Source organism: Ooceraea biroi, chromosome 6, assembly GCF_003672135.1.
Source record: "Ooceraea biroi isolate clonal line C1 chromosome 6, Obir_v5.4, whole genome shotgun sequence".
NCBI classification, from domain to species: Eukaryota; Metazoa; Arthropoda; class Insecta; order Hymenoptera; family Formicidae; genus Ooceraea; species Ooceraea biroi.
The window spans coordinates 1,137,624-1,158,241 of record NC_039511.1 but is presented as its reverse complement, the minus strand read 5'-3'; the positions used below and the strand labels follow the sequence as shown (position 1 = coordinate 1,158,241).

General features: G+C 43.9%; 3 protein-coding genes across 4 annotated transcripts in view; 1 reads left to right on the top strand and 2 right to left on the bottom strand.

Moving 5' to 3' along the window:
* Positions 1-10,063, top strand: part of LOC105276461 (glypican-6) — a 116,787-nt gene extending 106,724 nt beyond the window's left edge. The window contains exons 3-8 of the mRNA XM_011334086.3: positions 645-787; positions 3,095-3,343; positions 3,794-3,962; positions 4,340-4,739; positions 4,899-5,068; positions 5,183-10,063. Of these exons, the coding sequence (XP_011332388.1) occupies positions 645-787; positions 3,095-3,343; positions 3,794-3,962; positions 4,340-4,739; positions 4,899-5,068; positions 5,183-5,517 (1,466 nt within the window). The 3' untranslated portion in view covers positions 5,518-10,063. The remainder of the gene's footprint in view (positions 1-644; positions 788-3,094; positions 3,344-3,793; positions 3,963-4,339; positions 4,740-4,898; positions 5,069-5,182) is intronic.
* Positions 9,747-16,307, bottom strand: LOC105276462 (zinc finger CCCH domain-containing protein 14). Of its 2 annotated transcripts, XM_011334088.3 has the most exons (8): positions 16,061-16,307; positions 13,701-15,425; positions 13,329-13,494; positions 13,009-13,172; positions 12,581-12,917; positions 12,365-12,500; positions 12,006-12,271; positions 9,747-10,335 (listed from the first exon to the last, which is right to left on the bottom strand). In XM_011334088.3, exons 1-7 carry the CDS (start codon positions 16,097-16,099, stop codon positions 12,040-12,042), a joined length of 2,799 nt encoding a protein of 932 aa, XP_011332390.1. In that variant the 5' UTR covers positions 16,100-16,307; the 3' UTR covers positions 9,747-10,335; positions 12,006-12,039. The 2 variants fall into 2 exon arrangements, with proteins under 2 accessions (XP_011332390.1, XP_011332389.1); XM_011334087.3 differs by lacking the exon at positions 9,747-10,335 and having other exon boundaries at positions 10,549-12,271.
* A 1,399-nt stretch (positions 16,308-17,706) lies between these two features.
* On the bottom strand, positions 17,707-20,450 carry LOC105276463 (adenylate kinase). The gene is made up of 4 exons (XM_011334089.3): positions 20,078-20,450; positions 19,526-19,762; positions 19,271-19,438; positions 17,707-19,070 (listed from the first exon to the last, which is right to left on the bottom strand). Exons 1-4 carry the CDS (start codon positions 20,183-20,185, stop codon positions 18,834-18,836), a joined length of 750 nt encoding a protein of 249 aa, XP_011332391.1. The 5' UTR covers positions 20,186-20,450; the 3' UTR covers positions 17,707-18,833.
* Positions 20,451-20,618: the final 168 nt, after the last annotated feature.

Sequence of the window (20,618 nt, the reverse complement as noted above, 5' to 3'; positions counted from 1 at the left end):
GGCCATCCTCTCTGTCACAAGTCCGCGACGCCGTTCGGCGTGTCACGCCGAGCCTGTAAAAAGCGCAGACGCGATCGAGAGACGACGAGAGGAACGCTGACGAAGTGGAAGAGGAACGGGAATCACGGCTGGGTAGTTGCCGCAAGTTCGTCGAGCTTTTAATTCGCGATACGACCAGTCTCACCCTCTTTCTCCTCCGCCGTCGTCGCCGCCGCCGCCGCCGCTGACGACGACGACGACGACGACGATTCGCACCCTGAAATCTCGACTAATTTCCCGTTTCGCCCGGCCGCGATTTTCCGCCAGAGAAAGCGTCAAAGCGCTGAGAAACTCGCCGAGGTGCGATAAACGATAAACCATTCTGGCTCTATTTTCACATAGAAATTTCGCTCTTGATACATGTTGATATTGATATGCATAGTACATATTGTATGAACAGCAGGAAATTTTTAATAACACTAATAATTACTATGGAACTACTAGTAATAACGATGGAATAATTTAGATTGATTACAAGCGCACGTAATTGAACGATTAACAATACATTCTAGAGAATTGCTGATGCATCGCCGTTGTAATCTCAAGAAAGCCACAACTTTTCTTCTTCTCGAATGATAAAGTATCTTCCGTTTTTCTCTTTGCAGATTTTTTCAAGGATCTACTGTCGGCGAGCAAGCGGGGCTTTCATGAAATGTTTAAGAAGACCTATGGCATTCTCTACGAACAGAACGCATACGTCTTCACGGACTTCTTCAAGGAGCTGGAGAATTATTATGCGAAGGGAACGGTAAGTTGCACATTTTCCCTGTTCTCTCTTTCTCTGCTAAAGCACTTTCAATCGATATTAAAAGAAATTGACGATATTAAAAAAAAACGGTTATTGTGTTATAAAATATTAATGTTTCTCCAATAGAAAATTATAAATGTTCCGTCAAACGTTCTCTTTGATAATGTACCCTATTCCCTTATTATCATGTCGCGTTTTCAGCGTTATTCTCGCAACAATGGTCTTTCTTCTTAAAAGAACGTTCAGAAAATTTATTTTACCGGAAGTTCCATCGACGGGAATAAATCTTTTTCAATTTTTTTCAATTTTTTCCATCTCTTTCGGCATTCACGGAGGAAGCTTTTCATTTCTGAGTTACACGCTTCTCTTTCTTGGGCACCGTAAACTCGTGGCGTTACTACCCCTCGTTGTAATTAAGCGATTTATTCGCTTTTCGTTTGATGTTGCGCGGTGCCCCCGGTTGCACCGGTGAAAATTGCAATCGCGCGTTAATTTTCCCGCCTTCTCTCGGCGTAGTTTCCACCCCTTGGCGCACCACTACCCTCCGGTCGGTGTATTAAGCGCGAATAAATAAGACGGCGAGCCGTGAAGAAAATTTCTAGAGCCACTAAGGCGTGTCTCGGGGTCTAAAGTTTATTACAAGCCGTTCCGCGCAATTACGCTCAACGACACCCTCTCAGCTTTCGAGTGAAACCCTCTCGCTGCTTTCGAAAGAACTGGGCACCGTTGTTGCGAGAGTAACGCTAAAAACGCGACATGATAATAAGGCGACGTTATTAAAGGGAACGTTTGACGGAACATTTATAATTTTATATTGGAGAAACATTAATATTTTATAACACAGTATCGTTTTTTAAAATATTGCATTAAGATATGTACATAACAGTATTACATCCTTCATCAATGTATTTTAATCAATTTCATATCAATTTTTAAATATTTTATTTTAGTACTTCATAATATCTTATCTTGTTGTTGTCCATTATTTAATAATGATATGGATAAAAAATACACGAGGGATTCTTTACATGCATTTTTCAAAGGCCTTGGCGAACTTGTTCGCGACTTGACTGCTTGATTGAAGTGGAGGGACGTAAGTGCGACGACGTTATCGGAACTCCCAGTCTGTAATTCGACAGATGACACGATATCTCGATTTTCAAAGGGAAAATTTATATCCTCGCGCACGTTACCTGATTCGGCTATACGCAACTATCTTTCTCGAGATCGATTTACGGTACGAAGCACGATGTAACGCAATGCATTACACGTCAATTCACAGCGACAACGAGGTCACCAAAAACATTATCAAGCAATGTCGAAACGGTACCAAATAAACGCAGGTATTTTTTCAGCCAGATCATGTATTACCCAGAAAATATTACTCTCTCTCAGATTTTCCTCATTCTGTCATTTTATATCGAGCTTTTAATCGAAGAATTTTGAATGACAGTTTTGGAGCACATATATTTCAAGAATATCAGAATTATCAGACGTCAAACGGTCGGAAACGATCGTCGCGAACACTTGGCGCCATCACGTCCGAAAAGGTCGTCAACCGACCTTCCCTCCGCCTCTTTGGAGGTCAGGAACTTTTAGGGTAGGAACAGGTAGGGTGCGAGCCAGCCGTTGTCTACGATGTTCGGCCTGTGTTCCCGAGGTCGCCGAAAGTCAGGGTGGAATCGCGTGCGAAGGCGGGTTTAATCAATGTGCTTTTGACGTCGCCGGGATCGTCCCGATAAAGGGACCGCCGACTAAAGCGAAAATATCCCGCCGCCGGTCCGTAGAGTCCCGCACGCGTCCCTCCGCGTAGGGCTATCTCCGTCGAAGGGCTTCTGCAATTATACTGCAATTTATTGAATTTTCCGGAAGCTCGCACGCCATCCCCGCGGGTCTCGGATCGCCTTCGAGATGGAATTTAATTTTACTTGGAAACACGATCGCGCGGCGCGCGCTCTGTTGTTGCGCGTTATTAAGTGAACGAACAAACGAACAAACGGAGAATCCGGAGGGAGATGTAATAAAGTCCCGATCGGTTAGCGGGATACCGGGCAGGATGAAACACTGGGCGCGTCGCAGCGAAAAAATACAGCACGTTTTCGGCTTGTCAAGCAAGTTGTCAATTATGCATGTAGCGCAGTCGGATTACACGGGGACTGTAAATCAAGATTTATTTATGGCGCACCTATGACTAAATTCTGGCTTTTAATTCTTGCATAAGATAGCCTGTTATAGTTTTGTTATATCACTCAGTCTGTTTTTTAACTTGTCAAATCGCACTTAAAACACCGTTCATTTCCGTTCCAGGTGGATCTCGACGAGGCCATGGACAATTTCTTCAATACCCTGTACCAGAAGATGTTCACGGTGCTCAACAGTCAGTACAATTTCGACAATAAGTATCTGGAGTGCGTGGGCGAGCACATGAAGGAGATGCGACCTTTTGGGGACGTGCCGCAGAAATTGGGCGTGCAGATTAAGCGCTCCTTTGTGGCCACGAGAGCCTTCAGCCAGGCCTTGACGGTTGCTACGGGCGTGCTGAAAAGCATGCAAGTGGTGAGTGCTTGTCGTCGAGACGTATCGCAGGTAGCTTGACGTGTTTGCTCGATTTAATGCCGGCTGCATTCGCGGCACGTGGGATATCTAATCAATCCTCGCGCCGAGACTTGTTGCCTGATAAGAATCCGCATCCGAGATTGAGCCCTGGAAAGAAACCTGAATGCTCTTTTTAGGAAACTGCTCAGAGATTGACGCAAATTCACTTTGCCATATCTAAGCGCTTTGATGATTTGTTTAAAGTATTCTAGATATAGTTGAAAGTAGTTTACACGATATGTATTCTCGATATTTGCTCGAGTGCGACATGAGGCCCCGTACCGCCGATCTTTCTTTGCTCTGTCGCACTTTAATCTCATCAAATACTCTTGGATGCTTCTCACGGGCTCTTACGTCAACGTACCGCCGCAATCGCGCACAGATTCTAAACGGAGTCTTTGTTGGCTATAGCTGAAACCGACGGCGGATTGCGCAGCTGCCCTGACCAGGATGACAGCCTGTCCAGCCTGCAGCGGTATACCGGGCGACGTGTTGGCGTGCGGCGACATGTGCGCCAACGTGATGAAGGGTTGCTTGGCACAACACGCGGCACTCGATGCTGAATGGAATCATTTCGTTGGTAAGCAGTTTATCCTGCATCTCTCTCTGTCCCTCCTTCCCTTTTCCAGCTCGAGTATCGGCTATTATATCTCGGAAGAACGCGGACCATCCACATGCGTGCACGCAATCTGACGTACACGTCGAACGTTTACGTGTTCCCATAGAAAATTCTCTTCTGAGTAGTCGTACACGTGCACGTACGATGAGACAAAGGAGCGAAATATCGAGCTGTTGCGTGATATTTCGAAAGCTGAAACGATGGAGATGTTAATATATTATTGATTAACACAACATGAGAAGAAATCTTCCTTGAATTATATAATATAACAGCATGATACATTAGCAATTTTTCCAATTTATGACATTGAATTTTAATTAAGTTTCTTCCCAACGCAGAGGCCATGGACAAGATCGCCGATCGACTGCTCGGACCGTTCAACATCGAAGTGCTAGTACGCCCGATTAATCTCAAGATCTCCGAGGCGATCATGAACTTCCAGGAGAGCAGCCAAGACGTGTCACAGCGCGTGTTTACCGGCTGCGGCCGGCCGATGCTGGGTAGACGAAGACGACGGGATAATCATGAACTTGAATTAGAATCTTTGAAGTTTGATCAGGAGACGGAGGATCGCACCTCCAGTACGTATCTGGATAAATTGGTCAAGGAGATACGTCAACGAATACGCGACTCTCGGCAGTTTTGGGTTTACATGCCGTACCGAATGTGCAACGACGGCGGTCTGGTAGTGCCGCCCAGCAACACAAAGGAATGCTGGAATGGCACGCACGTGGACAAGTAAGTTATTATTGCGGCTTCTTGTTGTAATCGATATTAATCTCGTATATGTAGAATTGAGAGCTCTATAATATAAGAACAAATAAAAATGTTAATCTTATTGGAAAGGAGAACAAATATTAAGCAGTACATTGAAAGTCTTTGATAAATTTTCTACAGATACATATACCCTGTGTCTTCGGACGGCGAGGCTCAATTGATGAACCCGGAGGTGCGGAACACTGGACCAAGGCTGACTATCGTACGGGATCAAATCTTCGCGCTCACCACCATCACGAACAGATTGAGGGCGGCGTTCAATGGACAAGACGTCGATTGGATCGATACGGGTGAGATTATCTCGAGAATTAGATTAGCCCAAAGAAAATTAAATAAATCGAATAAATAAATCAAAGAAAATTAAGACGCTCGCGCTCTAATTAATCAAGCATCTTCCTTTGTAGAAGAAACGTGGTACGGCTCCGGTAGTGGCTCCGGCGACGGTGCATTTACCGATGACGAGGACGGTTTCAAGGAGGGCTCCGGTTACGATGAATCGCACGCGGAATCACAACCGGAACCGCCATCACCGAAGCAGCCATCACCACCGGTTGTTCACGAGGTCGAAACGCCACCGCGGGTAGACATCGAACCGCACAAAGGCGCGGGCAATCAGACCACCACCGCGGACAGCGGCAGCACCAGCAGACAGAAGATGACTCTGTCCAGAGCTTTGACGACGTATCTGGTGCCGATAGTGGTGATGTGGTTCGGCGGTTGCCTCACCGACTTGCTGTGATTGTGTGGACTGTGCGAGTTCGCGATGTAAATATTACCCAATCGATTGCAATACTAGCTAATGTCGAATACGTGGATCGATGAGGCAAAAGGAGGAAAACGCAACAAATTTTAATCATCGCGTGGATCATCTTCGTGCAAAACTCGTCAAGGATGCAACGAGGGATGATTTCACGAGGACTTGTTTGCGATTGTAGCACTTCGCAGTTTTTCGACCTCGATTTTCGTCGACTTAGCGAGTATCGGAATCGTTAGACTATTGATTTAGCGAATACGTGGCCATTTGTTGTTCATTGACTTGCCGCAAGCGGGCGAAGGCGGGGGGAAAGAAAATCGTACTTCGTTTCTGCCTCGATATTCCACAATGGAATAACACGAAAGCGAACGAAGCCTTGTCATGCAGAAACCGGTGAATGAAAACGCTGACGCGACACGAATCATTGCTCGTCGCGTGGATCGTTTCATCGCCGTCAGGTCGAGACTTGCATGGACGTTTCTTCTTTTCGCCTCCGCTCCTACTTGTTCCCGCGAACACGCAGGCCATTCTTTCTCGCCACGTAACGCTGGGACGTAGCCTTTCGAATATATATAGACGTATCTGTAAATTTTTCGGACCGAAAGAAAGAATTTCCTTCAAAGTACGACGGATTCCTATCTCCGAGGGGATGCCTCGGGAAAAAACGATGTATAACGTAATAATTTTTAACTGATACTATTGTATAGCGCGCTGCTGCAGGAGCGTTCGTTGCGTCATTTGAGGATTTTTCCGAATTTTAGATGTACCGTTAACGTTACTATCAGACTCTTACTGCCAGTCGCCAACTTCTTCGAGCTTCTGCGCGAGTAGATTATCTTCGGCGGTAAGATGACGCATTCCAACTTGGACCAAGTCTTTTTGGACTTGAGCACACATACATACACACACACACACACACACACGCTCGACTTTGTCAGAGTACTACTGCCAATTGAGAATGCAAGAAAGTTTTTGAGTACGCGATTTACCACGACGAAGAAATTCATTTCAATCGTACTGAAGTTTCTTCCGAACTTTAGAGACTCGTTCTCTTGATCTCGTAAAAATTTTACTACTTACTGCTAACTGGACACCATAATATTATCGTAAAATTATCTTAGTTTATCTATTCTCCATATCGTGTGACCAACAATTAAATTATCGATTAAACAACACGACTGATCATTAATCCAATAAACGCTGAACATGTGTGAATCGAGAAGCAATGTAATCCAACAATCGCGACAATTCCGCTGCTGTGCGAAATACGAAACAATCTTGCAAGGAAGGAGAAACAAATGGCTTCGGCTAATCTTTCAGAATTAACGTTACACGACGTGAAATTTATCAAAGCCAGCAGGATGGAAAGCAGTTTATCCATCTTCATTGAAATATGTTGATACATACATTTAATTTTATAGTCCTGCAAGTTCATAATTTAATTATATATATAATACTCATTTTTTTAAATCGTCGGAGTAATTCACTCTCGTTTTTATTATAAAAGATTCAACTCTGCAGAATTGTAATCCATGTATTGTTAAATAAGCAGGCAAATTTTACGTCACGTATCGTCTTAAGAAGTAATTTCTTGCACTCGGAAATAATGCTCATGAATCGACAAAAGAGACGTAGTTATAAGAGTGGCGCGAAATACGTAGCTTCGACACATCCGATATACGTAAGACAAACCGAACGGAGTATACGAGCGGAAACGGAACTGAGTATTTATTAAGCGTAACGATTGATCGGGACGTCGAGTCCCGAGTGTGTGGCGGCACGAACAATCAGAATCCTCGTTTCCTCGTCACTTAGGGATTTCAAGAGAAGCCGCATTCTCTCGTGTACATGCCATACTAACGAAAATAATTCCTGTGCAAAGAAAGAGCCGACATTTCAGTTCGCGTTCGGCTAAAAGCGCCAACGTATCACGTGCGTTTGATAATTGATGATTGCTAAGTGATACGAGAGAAGTATGGAACTGCGGCGATTCTGCAAATCCAGACGGAGGATTCAACATTATGCGCGAGATTGTTGATGGCAGGAAGTGTTCTCGACGCTCGGTTTTGTCGATGTACGAGTTCTATACCGAGTAATGCGATGAAAAATTCAAGTAAAAACAGCGATCGACGGGTGGCCTGAACGAATTAATGGACGGAGATGATCGCAAAACCGAGCTGTAACGCTGTAACGTTAATTTGTGTTAGGATTAATAGCGTGGCAGGCGTGAGAGATGTTACGAATGTAAATAGGATGAGCGGGGCGATACGATGAAGAGTGTGATAAACGTGGCGACGCTTACATATTTCCGCGGTTGGAATGCAACACGTATGTACATGCTTCAGACTTCAGACGGAGGAAGAATACCCGTTGGGAGAAATAGGAAGTGCAGTTTTAAGAGGACAAAAATTCTCGTTACCCGACGTCGCGTTATGCCGGGCAGTGTGTTTCGCGTTTATCGAGCATTGTATAAGCTGTTGCGCGAAATAATGGTACAAATCAGTAAAAATAGACCAATTATCATTATTTCTAATGATTTTAATCTGAATAATCTGAATGAACAAATGTTTCAGACATTATTACATTTTCGGTGAAATAAAGTTTTTCATTATCTCGATACACGCAAAATTGTTAATATATATGTTTTCCTACGTATGCAAAAGATACCTTTGTGATATGCTGCATTCTGTGTTACTTGTTATTTTTGTGCCTCTTGTTTGTGCTTGTGAAATTTGCCTTATATCGCTGAATGTGCGACTTGTACCATTGTGCCGGCCAACGGCTCGTATTATCCGTCACTTTGCCGTATTGCTTGTGCAGCGATCGTTCAGCATCAGCGACTCGGACGCGCAGTGGTGTCAAAGTGATGCGAGGAAACGGCGGTCGGAGGCGGACTCCTGTGATAAAATCAAATAGACCGAGCACTGATGACCGCTCTCCGCACATCCGCGCCTTTTCTCTCAGCTCGCTGCCGAGGAGAGTGAGTGGCACGCGAGGGACTTCTTTAAAAGAATCTAGTGAAATATTAAAATATAATGCAGATAAAACTAATTATATATTTGTAATTATTATTATTATTATATTATATATTATTTTATTATATTATTATATATATATGAAATGGAATTAATATAAAATTATGGAGTATTCGGCGGTTCGTGAATGTCTCGTGCGTGTGCGTTTTAAAAATGGCCCGTGCGGGACACAAAAATCTCGATATCGCTTATGAATTCTTTGATTTTCCAAAAAACACACGCACACGGAGTCACATGAAATCACACACAACACGTACATCCATTCAAATGTACATGTATAATAATTACGATATTTTTTAGTCCTACTCCAAATTATCTCGCAGAGAACATTTGCCCACACTTTTATACAAATATGTATGTGTATGTACATACGGTATATATAACGTATTATTATTTCCTCCGTTTTTTTTTAAATGTTTTTCTCCTTTCTTTTTCTCTGGGATGGCGATGCATCGTGGAGCTAGGATATCGAGAAGGAAACAGGGTGCTTTCCGAGAAATATTGTTATATTGCCAGTTGACAGATTTGTAAAACCGAGGTCGGGTCAGTGAGGCGAGAATGTTCCTCGTTCCAACATCGTTTGCGATTTTATTCTGTTATAAAACAGAAAGAGTTAAGTAAACTCGCGAGAAAGTCAAGATAGATAGACAAATTGATACGTTCATACGTAGCTCTATTTTTCTTCTATTTGCGAGGCCAAGCAGTCTTCGACGAGTTGGCATAACGAACAAAAAAATGTAATACTTTTTTTTAATGTCACGGTCTCGTAAATCGCTTAAACGTTGCGCTCTGGTGATTGCAAGCGGTTCGTTACGTACACGTACCGTGTATTTGCGACTTTAAGGAAGACGCCGCTCTCTGAAAGTTGTATTTTGCATTTAATCAAGCACGAACTGTTTGACGTTGTCAATGATACTTTACTGACGATGAGAGGGTGTGAGAGAGCGAGAAAAAGAGAGCAAACAAGTACTGTTCAAGAGTTCTGATGGATGGTCTGGAGCGGATTTGTTGAACGGGAGTGCGAGTCGATCCGAATATGAACGGAGAATTCACGAGTCTTCAAAGTGCCCCCAGTACGATAGAGAGAATATTAGATTTATACGCATATATAGTTGAGCGGATTGCGAGTGTGAGCGAGTGCACGAGTACGCATGCGTGAGGAATGATCACGTTGATTTACGGATTTTTTTTTTAAGAACGAGCGCGATCGAAGACTGAGCGATCGGTAGTATGATCGAGGTAACGTTCAGCTGCGTTCAGCAAGCGCAACGCTCGAGCGATCGAGCGTGATTTTTTGGATCATGTTGGTAGATGAACGGGATGATCGCGGAGCAATCGCCGAGGTTCCTGAACGCAGATGATATTCCTCGACTCGTTTTCTTAACTGAACGACGAGGACGATGTATACAATATGACATAAGTATGCCGATATATACAGTTTTATCTAGAAATCAATTTTGGAATGAATACAAAGAAATACAAGACGCATACAAATATATAACTGTAAATATAAAGTATCTAATAATATATGATGTGTATATACAAATGTGAAGTGATAAGTCACAGTGGAGAAGTCGCGTGCCGCAACATCGCATTACGTTCCGCTCGTTTTCACCTCTTGCTTGCGCCTTTCGGGTCTTTTCTGGATGGTCCATTAGAGATGGACGTTCACCGAGACATCATTTACCATCATTTGGACAAGTTTGTCCTCGTTTTTTTTTGCATTTTGATAGTTCTCGTTTGTAGTGGTAGAAGAGTATTCGTTTATCTGTAAAGACGAATTATAATATGAAATTTTCATACATAAAATCTTTTATTTTATTCTATTCATCTATATAACAATGCAATCTCTAACGGAAATCTCGATTTTCCCGAAGAAAACATACCCACGTCTCCCTCTCACGTCTCACTTTATGCAAGAAAATCCAGAGGAAGGAAATAGGAGAGAATGACGGAATGTTCCAAAAGAATGAAACTGCGATTTACAGAAATCACCGTGCATTTGTCTTTCTAATAGTAATGACTCACATCTCGATTAATATTGTACATATGCGATTCACTAAAACTAGATCAATAATAATAATAATAATAACGCGGAGCTACGCTTCGTTCTCTACGGTCCTATACAATCTGTGTAAATATACATAAACGTGGCCGAGCTTAAAAGATAGATGAAGTCGGGATGGTCGGTTCGTAATTACAGTTATATCTCGGAGTAAAAGGGATTTGCCGCAGAGACTCGAGAAATAACAAGATGTAGGTATCTGCAATACACAAGCACTCTCGCTTAATGTTCTTATTCCATTGCTCTCGGCACAAAATATGCATGATAGGAATCTGCTCCTTTTAGCCGTACTCTCCTCGACTCAACAAATTGAAAAAAATATAATCCGCTTGTTCACTTGGAGAGAAGGAAGAAGGAAGAAGAAAAATAGTAGCTAAAAAGAGCAGATGCAATTATCATTCCTCTGATTATTATTTATAAATATTTCTTTATATATATATATATATATATAGTTATATATATATAATGCGACAATATATGCTAGAAGCGCATGATTGGAGACGTATTCCCGAACATATCCACGTGAGAACCGACGCTGCACTGCTACATGACACGCATGTAAATCAAGATTGTCCTAACGTGATCAATCTTGCATCAAAAAACGAATTCTAAGATTACCTTAGGGCTAGTTACATCAATGTCGATTAGCTCTTTTAACGAAAATTTCTTCCGTTTCACACGCGCTATAGATACAACTAGAATACAAATTATGTATGAAGAAATAAATCACAATTGGTCTCTGCTGGTGCAAATGATCTTAAAGTCTAAAATAGATAATCAGGATGAAATCAGTGATCTAACGTAGCGAATTAATTAAAGCTCCAACAATTAATCGTACTTTAATTTGGTCGAATTACTTGATTTAATTAAGATCAGACTTTTCAGTTTGATTAAATCGTCGAACAGGTCGGTTAATTTTAATGAGGCAATATATAAATTAAGGAAAATGAATCTCCCCCTCCCCAAGGTTCAAGTAAAATTGATTTTAACTGTCTAAAGCCTTAAACGATCAAAGCATCTTTATTCTGATCGGACACAATCATCGAAAGGAAAGTGAAGCTGTGACTCGACATAACAAGCCGTGACTGAAGCCGTTCGGCGTTCTTTCGAACACTCGCTTGTCAACAAATCGACAGATTAATTTTGCTATGATGATCTCACGTCAACTTATGCTACTCCTTAATAAATTAACGAACACAAACCGTCGAACGACGATATAGACCATTAGAGAATGCGTCACGAGCCACGAAGTAACGAAGAGATCGAACGATCTTCAAGACTCGTGCGAGATACATTCTGCCATCATTAACTGTACAAAGTAATCATTCGCGGATCTAAATCGCGATCTAGGGTACTCCGTTAGAACGACATACTCGAATTTCTACATCCGTGGTGGTGATGGTGCACTCAGTCTCGCCGTCGCCAAGTGAACTTCGCCCGCTGGCTCGTCGCCTCCGCCGCTGGAATGGGAGTGACCGTGTGGGAATAAGGGCACGCGGGTTTCGTGCAGAACGGATGGTACTTGCACTGTTGGGTGGGATGGGAGAACACGCAGCCCGGCTTTGTGCAGGAGAGACCGAACTTGCACTTGGGATGCCTATAGGCGCATTTATCTCCGAATTTGCACGCCGGAAAGGCACTGTAAAAAAACGTTCATGAAAGTTATTATTCACAAAAGCTGCTAAAGTAGGTTAAACAGTAAGAGATTATTCTTGCATAGAAAAATACCCACCTGCACATCATTGGAGGATGAAAGTACGCGCATTTGTTCCCTAATGTACAATTTGGCCAGTACCTGCAATTCTCTCGGGATTTGTCTAGGTGCGTCGTTGCTACCGTGCTCTCCGCCAACGGTCGCTTATCTGCAACTAGAAGGGAAATGATACATTCTTAAACGTTTCCACGCGTTTGAGGCGAATTGCAAGTAAAATTTAATTCTAATGCATACGTTTGGTCACCGGCGTCGGCAGTATCGACGCGTTAGATTTCAGCCGTGTGGGACTCGGTGAGTGAGATCGGTTGTATATTATGGGACTGAGTTTCCTCCGCTTCCGCGGCGCCTCGTCAGTCTTGTCTAAGTTCTCCGTGTTGCAGTTCTCATTGTTCTCCTCGCCGCTCGTCTCCTTCGGACTAGCGTCTGTGTCGTCCTCGGTTCCCTCCGTGGTCGTGCCGAATGTGTTCTCCAGGTCGCTTTGCGAGGTCGTCGTCGTCGTCATCGCTGCCACCGTTGCATACCCCATCTCGCTTTGCGTCGGCAACAGCGCGAGCTCGTCTTCCTCGTTCACCTGCGAGCATGAGGAGGAACATCGTGCGTCTAGAATGCGCGCGGAAATTAAAATTCAGAGACGGTACTCCTAGGACGACTGAAGAAATTACCTCCATCTCCAGCTGCTCGTCATCGTCTTCCGAGCCGAGCTTCTCTTTCATGAGATTGTTATTGTATCCGTTCAGAGTAACTAAGAATTTCTGATTGTCGTCGCTTCTTTGAAACAACGACATCACGACGCCCATGTGCTCGTCCCTTATCGCTTGGGGTACATCTACGAATTACGCGACAGTGAACTCTCAGTTCTGATTGCGCGAATAGTATTTGAGCTCGAAAAAAGTATACTTTTTATAAGAAAGCATTTAATGCTGCGTAAAATATTACTGATAGAAGAGTTGTTACCTCGAAGTAGTGATAATGTGAAACTTACAAGGCTCGTGCTGGGTGTCTTCCGCATCCAGATTATCTACCGTGTTCAATTCGACTTGGATCTTTTCCATGACCAGTCTCTTACTAGAATTAAAATGTACCGACAAGTTTTGACTTACATCACGAGCCGGGGCAGGCTTAAGACGCTTTAAGACCGGCTTCTTGTCCTAACAAAATTGAGCCTTCGATGAAAAGATGTTTCTCCTCTCTGGTTAAATTCAAACGTTTAATTGAACGCTTAAATTTCTCCAGTAACACAGATATCAAACAAAATTTTGACGCTTCTCGATGTTCTCGATATTACAGAGATTTATCGATCAGTTCAAATAACTTACATACTCTTTTTCCAAGATGATGCAATAACGAAACTTACCAATAGAGACGGCTCTGGATTTTTCTGCGTCACGACCGACTGATTCGCCTCCGCGACCGCTCGCAACAGAAGCGACTGCGTCGCACGTTTCTGCGTCGGCTGTAGCGGCTTCAACGGTCTTGGCGTGACGATCACTTTGCTCGACAATCTCGTGTCCTCGATATCTTCGTCCACGTCGCTAGACGCGCCCCTGTCCGTTTTATCCAGCTGCGATTTCGCCATTTCGTTCGGCGCTTTCGAACGTTTCTTCTCGATCCGCGCAACACCGTGAGACGTGGGTCTGTTCACGGCGACTATGTGCGACTTCACGGGACCCGAAGACTGATCGTCGTTGTCCAGTTCGTCCTCTTCCTCCTCTCTTTCCACCTCGACGCTAAGACTTAAGGAGTTTGGAGGTTCGTCTTCGTTGCGCGACTGCCTCTTCTTTTGACCCACTCTGTTTCTCAATGGGCCCAGTCGGTCCTTGATGTTCTTGCTGTTGCCGGCTTGCTCCGAGATTGAACACTTCTGGTTACCCCTGTAATCCGCAATCTCCTGCGACTTGGCGGACTGCTTCTGCACTTTATTATTGACGACGCCCAGGCGATCCTTGATGGTGCACGCGAGCTTCTTCGCACTCGGGTCTGCTTTCGAGCCGGAACTCTGAGTCCTCTCCCTGGACTCTTGGGAGCTTTTGCTCAGTCTCTCGTTCTTGCTGCTCTCTATGCGACTCCGGATGTCGTTCAGCTTGCCCGTCTCGTGATGGCGCGACGAGTCGACGTCGCGGTTCCGCCTGGCGCCTCGCTCGTCCGCCTCGAAATTTCTGTTCCTGCCGCGGCTACCGTCGTAGCGATGCGGCTTCTCGAACCGCCTTTCCACTGGTCGGTAACGACCATTGCCCTCCTTCTCTCGGTAGGTCTCGAATTTCTTCCGCGGTGACATCACACCCAGCCGATTTTTCACCGACACGACCGATGTGATCTTTGGCTTGTTCACGCAAGACTTGAGCTTCCTCGATGTCGTATCTGGGGACGATGTGGCTGAGTCCTCCTTCTCCTCCTCGCTCGGCTTCGACCGCTTCGCCTCGTTGTCCCTCTTCTCCGCACTGATTTCGTGACGGCTACTCGACGCCTCTAATGATCTCTTCAAGTTCTTGCTCGATGCTTCGTCCGATTTTTGATGCGGATCCACGACTACCCTCGTAGCGGAACTCTCCGCTGCATCGGCGATTTGCTTTGTCATACTGTCGTCGCGAGTCGAAGTCTGTTGCGGCCTCTTCGACGCGGTGGATTCCTGACACACAGTCTTTACGTTTTTCTCAGTGCTCTTGTTGCTACTTTGCTCCAAGGTTTGATTGGGCACGGTTGACTTGGTCTGTTGCTTATCGTTTTTCGGAGTCTTGTCCTGTGAGGACCTCTCAGCAGTGGTTTGCTCTGCCGGCTGATCTTCCAAGAACAAGGTCGCGGATATCTTGCGTTTCTTCTTCTCGCCCTCCTGCTTCACCACCACCGTGGGCACAAATTCACGGGACGATTTCTTTTTTGCCACAGTGACCTTCTGCAGTTTCTTCAGCACTTGGTCGTGTAGCCAGTCCACAAATGCAGTCGTGCAGTCTTCCAGGAACAGATTCAGATCATCGTGCATCTGCTGACGAGATTTCTTGTTCACTACCATCACCAGTATGTAGTCTGGCAGTTCCTCATCGTAGCGGACTCCTAGCTCCATAAGCTTGGCACGAATGGCGCTCTGTAAGGCCAAAATTATGCATACACAAAATTACTTAATAAATATATAAAATATCTCAGGTTTCTTCCTTATCTTTCTCCTTATCGACTTAAATTATAAAACTTGATTGCCAATTAGATAATAAGATAGTTCTACCTTATAAATGTGATACAACTCGTCTCTTTATTCATAGCATGCTCTACAGGGTCTATGTCAGGACTGACCGACGTTTGTCAGCCTCGCCTTTATACATAAGACAGATCAAACGATATTTCGCATATTATTTTCAGTCTTCCTAGCTCGACGCATCAGAGCGCCGGCGATTGAGATAATCAAAGGGATTGTCTTAATCCCTACAGAAATATATGACGCGTAATTTTCACGTTTCAAAAAAACTTTTAATTCTGTCCTACAATTAACATCGAGTACTCGGAATTGACAAGTTTCGCCGATCACTTCCGCATTCCAGGCTCTCGAAGAAAAAAGAATTAAGAAGAATGTGCTATCGAGACGACGTAAAAATGAATAATACATGAAATTAATCATTCATAGCTACACGAAAGGACGTAAAAACTGGTATGCTCGGATTGTACGAATTTAGTACCGTGAAACGTACAATTGTACATTGTACATACGTTGTGCAGACGATAACTCACCCGGAGCTGATTCGTGACTTCGATGCCTCGTGTATCCATAATTATAGCTGTCGAACTGCTCTCCGATCAAGCACAAGCAGCGTCGTCTGACTTACAATCAGCGGCCGGCCGAGTCGATAAGCCGATGGAATCGCCGACTAACGTATCACAGAACGAAAACATCCTCCATCGTAATGGATGGTCTCCGTCCTCGTAGCTCCGAGTTAATGTAACCTAGACGTGCGAGCAAGTCGAGAAGGAAGGGACCGAGCGTAGCGCTATCTAGATCCATAACACAAACTTTGAGATAAAATCTATTGCTCAAAATAGTTTATTTTTCGGTCAGAAACAGTGGAGGCTCGTAGCGGACGTTTTGAGAACTAAAAGTTTGCCATTCTTGGCAACCCGACTCGCGAGCAGATCGACGGGTTGCCTGTGTACAGGCGCCCCGCATCTAGGATCCAGCTTTTCGTATTAAATTTTTAGAAGAGAAAATACAAAGTTATGCTTTATCTCAAGAGCTCGAGGACTATACTTACAGCAATGAAAGTCCGATCTTGCTTGCCTCGAGAACGAGGAAATCACCTCTGAATCCATTCTAGTCAATTCTGCTGGAGTTGTGCCCAGATAGCCAGGTCTGCCGAAAGCAGATGATGCTAACTATCTGCTGTCAACTATTGCCAGCCAAAAGACAACAAATTTGATACAGAAGTTGTTATTAACGATTAATTCGACAAATTGGTGCCAGAAATGTAACAGAGCTTGCTCACAAAATCTAAGAACAGATTGGCGGCAGAAACCGAGCAGAATCTGCAAACATGGCTTGAAGTCAGATTGTCGACAGAAACCGAGCAAGATTTGCGCACGCGGAATCTAACGGCAGATTGGCAGCGGAAACCGAGCAAGATCTGCGCGCGCGGAATCTAACAGCAGATTGGCAGCAGAAACCGAACAGGATCTGCAGCTTTTGACAGTATTCAAATTTACACGGCTATGAATATGTGTTTTCGCTCCGCACCGCTATGCGGTGCACACGTCGAGTTCTTACTCGATGTTAAGATTTAGCCTAACAGTTATATAAGTTAATATACGCGCCTTGGCATAATATTAATTTTTGTGAAAATTTTTGCACTTGCAGCACAGAGGCTCCCATGGACAACGTCCATGTAGGTTTCACGCACGCCACAAGCAATCTGAAGTTCGAAAGCAAAATTCGGACTTCAGATTAGAATAAATTAACAATAAGAGAGAGATTATGCAACGAACTGTCAGAAAGACGCATCAAGCCAAATGTACTTTAATTTAACAAACAAACAAATGCGTTCTTTTAACACATGGTAATATAAAATGGCAATTTATAGTGTGTTAAAAGTAAACACATGCTTTAATATATCGTAAATATGAATGGCCAAAAGCTGCAGATTCTGTTCGGTTTCTGCCGTCAATCTGCCGTCAGATGTTAACAGATCCTGCTCGGTTTCTGCCGCCAATCTGCTGTCAGAGTCTGTTAGCAGGCTCTGCTGGCAGATCACTATCCTAATGCGGACATAACGGATGCCAATTTGCTATCAACTTCTGCAGTAATCTGTTGCCAATCTGCTGGCAGATTGCACACATTTTGCTTACTGGGGTGTGTTCAAGTAGAAATACCAGAAGCAATAATTACATTTTTAATAAAGATTTTTAAAATTGCTTTATTCTTGTTTAGAGTCACATTCGCTTCTTTCGGAAAATATGTCCTTTTTTCGGGATTTCAGAGGTTTGCGTACAGGAATAGTGCCATAGCCATATCAGAATATATTCGTCTTTTATATGTAAAATAGAGCTCTGAGCTGCATCGCGCTTTGTTCGTATTGATAAAGTTGTCTCCAAAAGGAGATACATGGACACAACCATGTCAATCGCAATATCTCTTTGTGTGTTTATACATGTTGCGTTAGACTTTGATACCGTTTCCTTTTATACGATCAGAAAAGTACATTCGCGTTGTACAGTTACAAATCTACAGTCAAATTCCATACTTAGCGTGAAAGTGTGATAAAGGTTATTATTTTGAGACGTAAATTATACTTAACTTAAAATAAGTACAATTTACATGAAAGTAACCTCAATACTTTCACCTTTACACGCGACGTTTATGAAAATAAAAGTTGAATTAAGTCGCATTTAGCGCTGAATGCGACACGTGAATACAAATCGCAGCTAAACTGATATAAAACATCAACAATTGAAAAGTGTGCGCATGTACGAGTACTAAACGCTCGCGGCACTACTCCCCACGGTTGTTTTGCGCGTTTCAAGCTGAGTCGATGAACGTGAACGAGAAGCAGGTCGCGAGATGCGTAAAAAAATTATAAACGATATTGCAACAGTAATGTATAAACCAATCACCAGTCGAGAAATATAATTCATGTCGCGATCATAAAGCGGGGTGCTCCCTTCAGCGGCTATGTACAAGCGTGTCCGTTAACACTCCGGCGCAATTCACGTTATACAATATCTTTTACACTCTTACTGGACGCGATGGGAGGTTCTGTGCACTTGATTCGGTCGTAGCTCCCGCTAGAAAGCTGCATCTTACTACCTACCACGTATCTTTCTGTGGCGCATTGCACTACGACATGCATCGCTTACAGCAGTTCATGTAAAAGTGACAGCTAAACCGTTTTTACAATGTTAACGTTTTTACAGTGCTCTCGATAACCCATACCTAACTGTTTGCCTTCAAGTAGAAGCTAAGACTGGAATTCCTAAAGGAGAATGCTCCGTAAAGAATCCTTCACTGGTAGCGCTCTTAGAAGAATCTGCTGAAGAAGCTCTTCTTCTCATGCTGCTTGGTGGTTCTTAGGAAGATCTGATCGATGTCCTTGAACACCTTCTCGGCGGACTGGGCGGCATTGACGTAGTAATGAAGCCCCTGCAGGGCGTAATAGTCGACCAGTGGTTGGGTCTGCGTGTGATACGTCGCCAGTCGTTTCTTCAGAGCTTCCGCGTTGTCGTCGGATCTCTTGATCAAAGCCTCCCCAGTGATCTGCCGATGGGAGAATTGTTCATCAAATTTATATGGCTACGTAATCATGTGTGCGTTTTTTTAGATATGTGACAGCATGTTATCTCTAATGGAGATACACTATCAGAGTTATCCAAGGGTCAGGGTGTCACTAAGCTCACTTTTTATCAATACTTTGCAGGCATCCGCAATCAATCGCTACATTTCTCTTTCATACTCACATCATCTTTCATCGCAACCTTAGGAGGTGCAAACTCTTCGTGATAAGATCTACCGCTGGCCGGGTGTATCAATCTGCCAGTGATTCTTTTGATCAATAAATTGTCTTCGATTCCAAACTCAACTACGGCATCGAGCTTCATCTTCTTCTTGCTCAGCATTTCGTCAAGCTGCACAGAAAGAGCCCGTGAGGCATCGAAGCACACAAGATTGTTTGTTGCAAATATCTGATAAGGCTTGGTTTCATCCCAACTTACCTTTTCTGCTTGAGGGACACTCCTTGGGAAGCCGTCTAGCAGAAAGCCACGCTTGCACTCGGGTTTCTCCAGGTTGCTCTCGATCATGCTGACCACCAGGTCATCGCTGACCAGTTTACCTTCATCCATCACCTTCTTGATCTGTGTTCCAAGGGCAGAGCCAGAGCTGACCTCGGCTCGCAGCATGTCGCCGGTAGACAGGTGACATACGCAGTATCTGTCTTTAAACAACGGTGCCTGAAGCAAAATTTCATTGAAACAATATTTGCAAGCTCATGCTGGAATTAAGTCTTGGTTGCATGGATCAAAGTACACTTCCTCTGATTTTATCCGATTGTTAATCTGATATTACGCTTCAAACGAGCATAAGAAAAGAGAATTTGTCACTAATTCTCTCAATTTGGGATATTTTATCGTGATCGTGATCCTTTCTTGATTATTTAACAGCCTCATTATAACTGATCAATCGGATCACGTTGGAGATTACGTTGCAGGGTCAGAGAGGCCGTGAGTGGATCCAATGTCGACGGTAACAGAAATATCTGGCGATACCTGGGTACCCTTGCCGCTACCAGGTGGTCCCAGCAAAACGGCGTTGACTCCTCTCGACGGTGTCTCGAGCACCTTCTCCTGCGGCACTGCGTCTGTCCGTGGCGGCATGTTTACGGTGTCTCGCGCGTTAATGAGCCGAAATGAAATTGCGGGTTACCTCGCGGGCACTCTCGTTCGTCAGCCGTGAATAACCTGGAACATCCTTCCAAGAGCGCGACTGGCACGGTGTATACGTGTGCGTGTGATGTATGATGTATGAGGTGTGGGTGTGTGCGATCGGCGTGAATTGGCCTTTGACCGGACCGCGACTTGCCTCATCTGACGACAACCTTCAGAAGCAATTCGGCCGGTCGATTTGAATCGTCGCGGGAAACTCGTCCGCGCGCATCCGTTGTAAAATATCGCGCGTCTATCAACATTATATTGTATTTGTTTAATTACGGCTCATTACAACAAACACATGTGTAATATGACAACAGAAACTAATTCTAATTGTATTAATAAATATTAATAAATCAGTAAAATGTCAGACACACTCGGG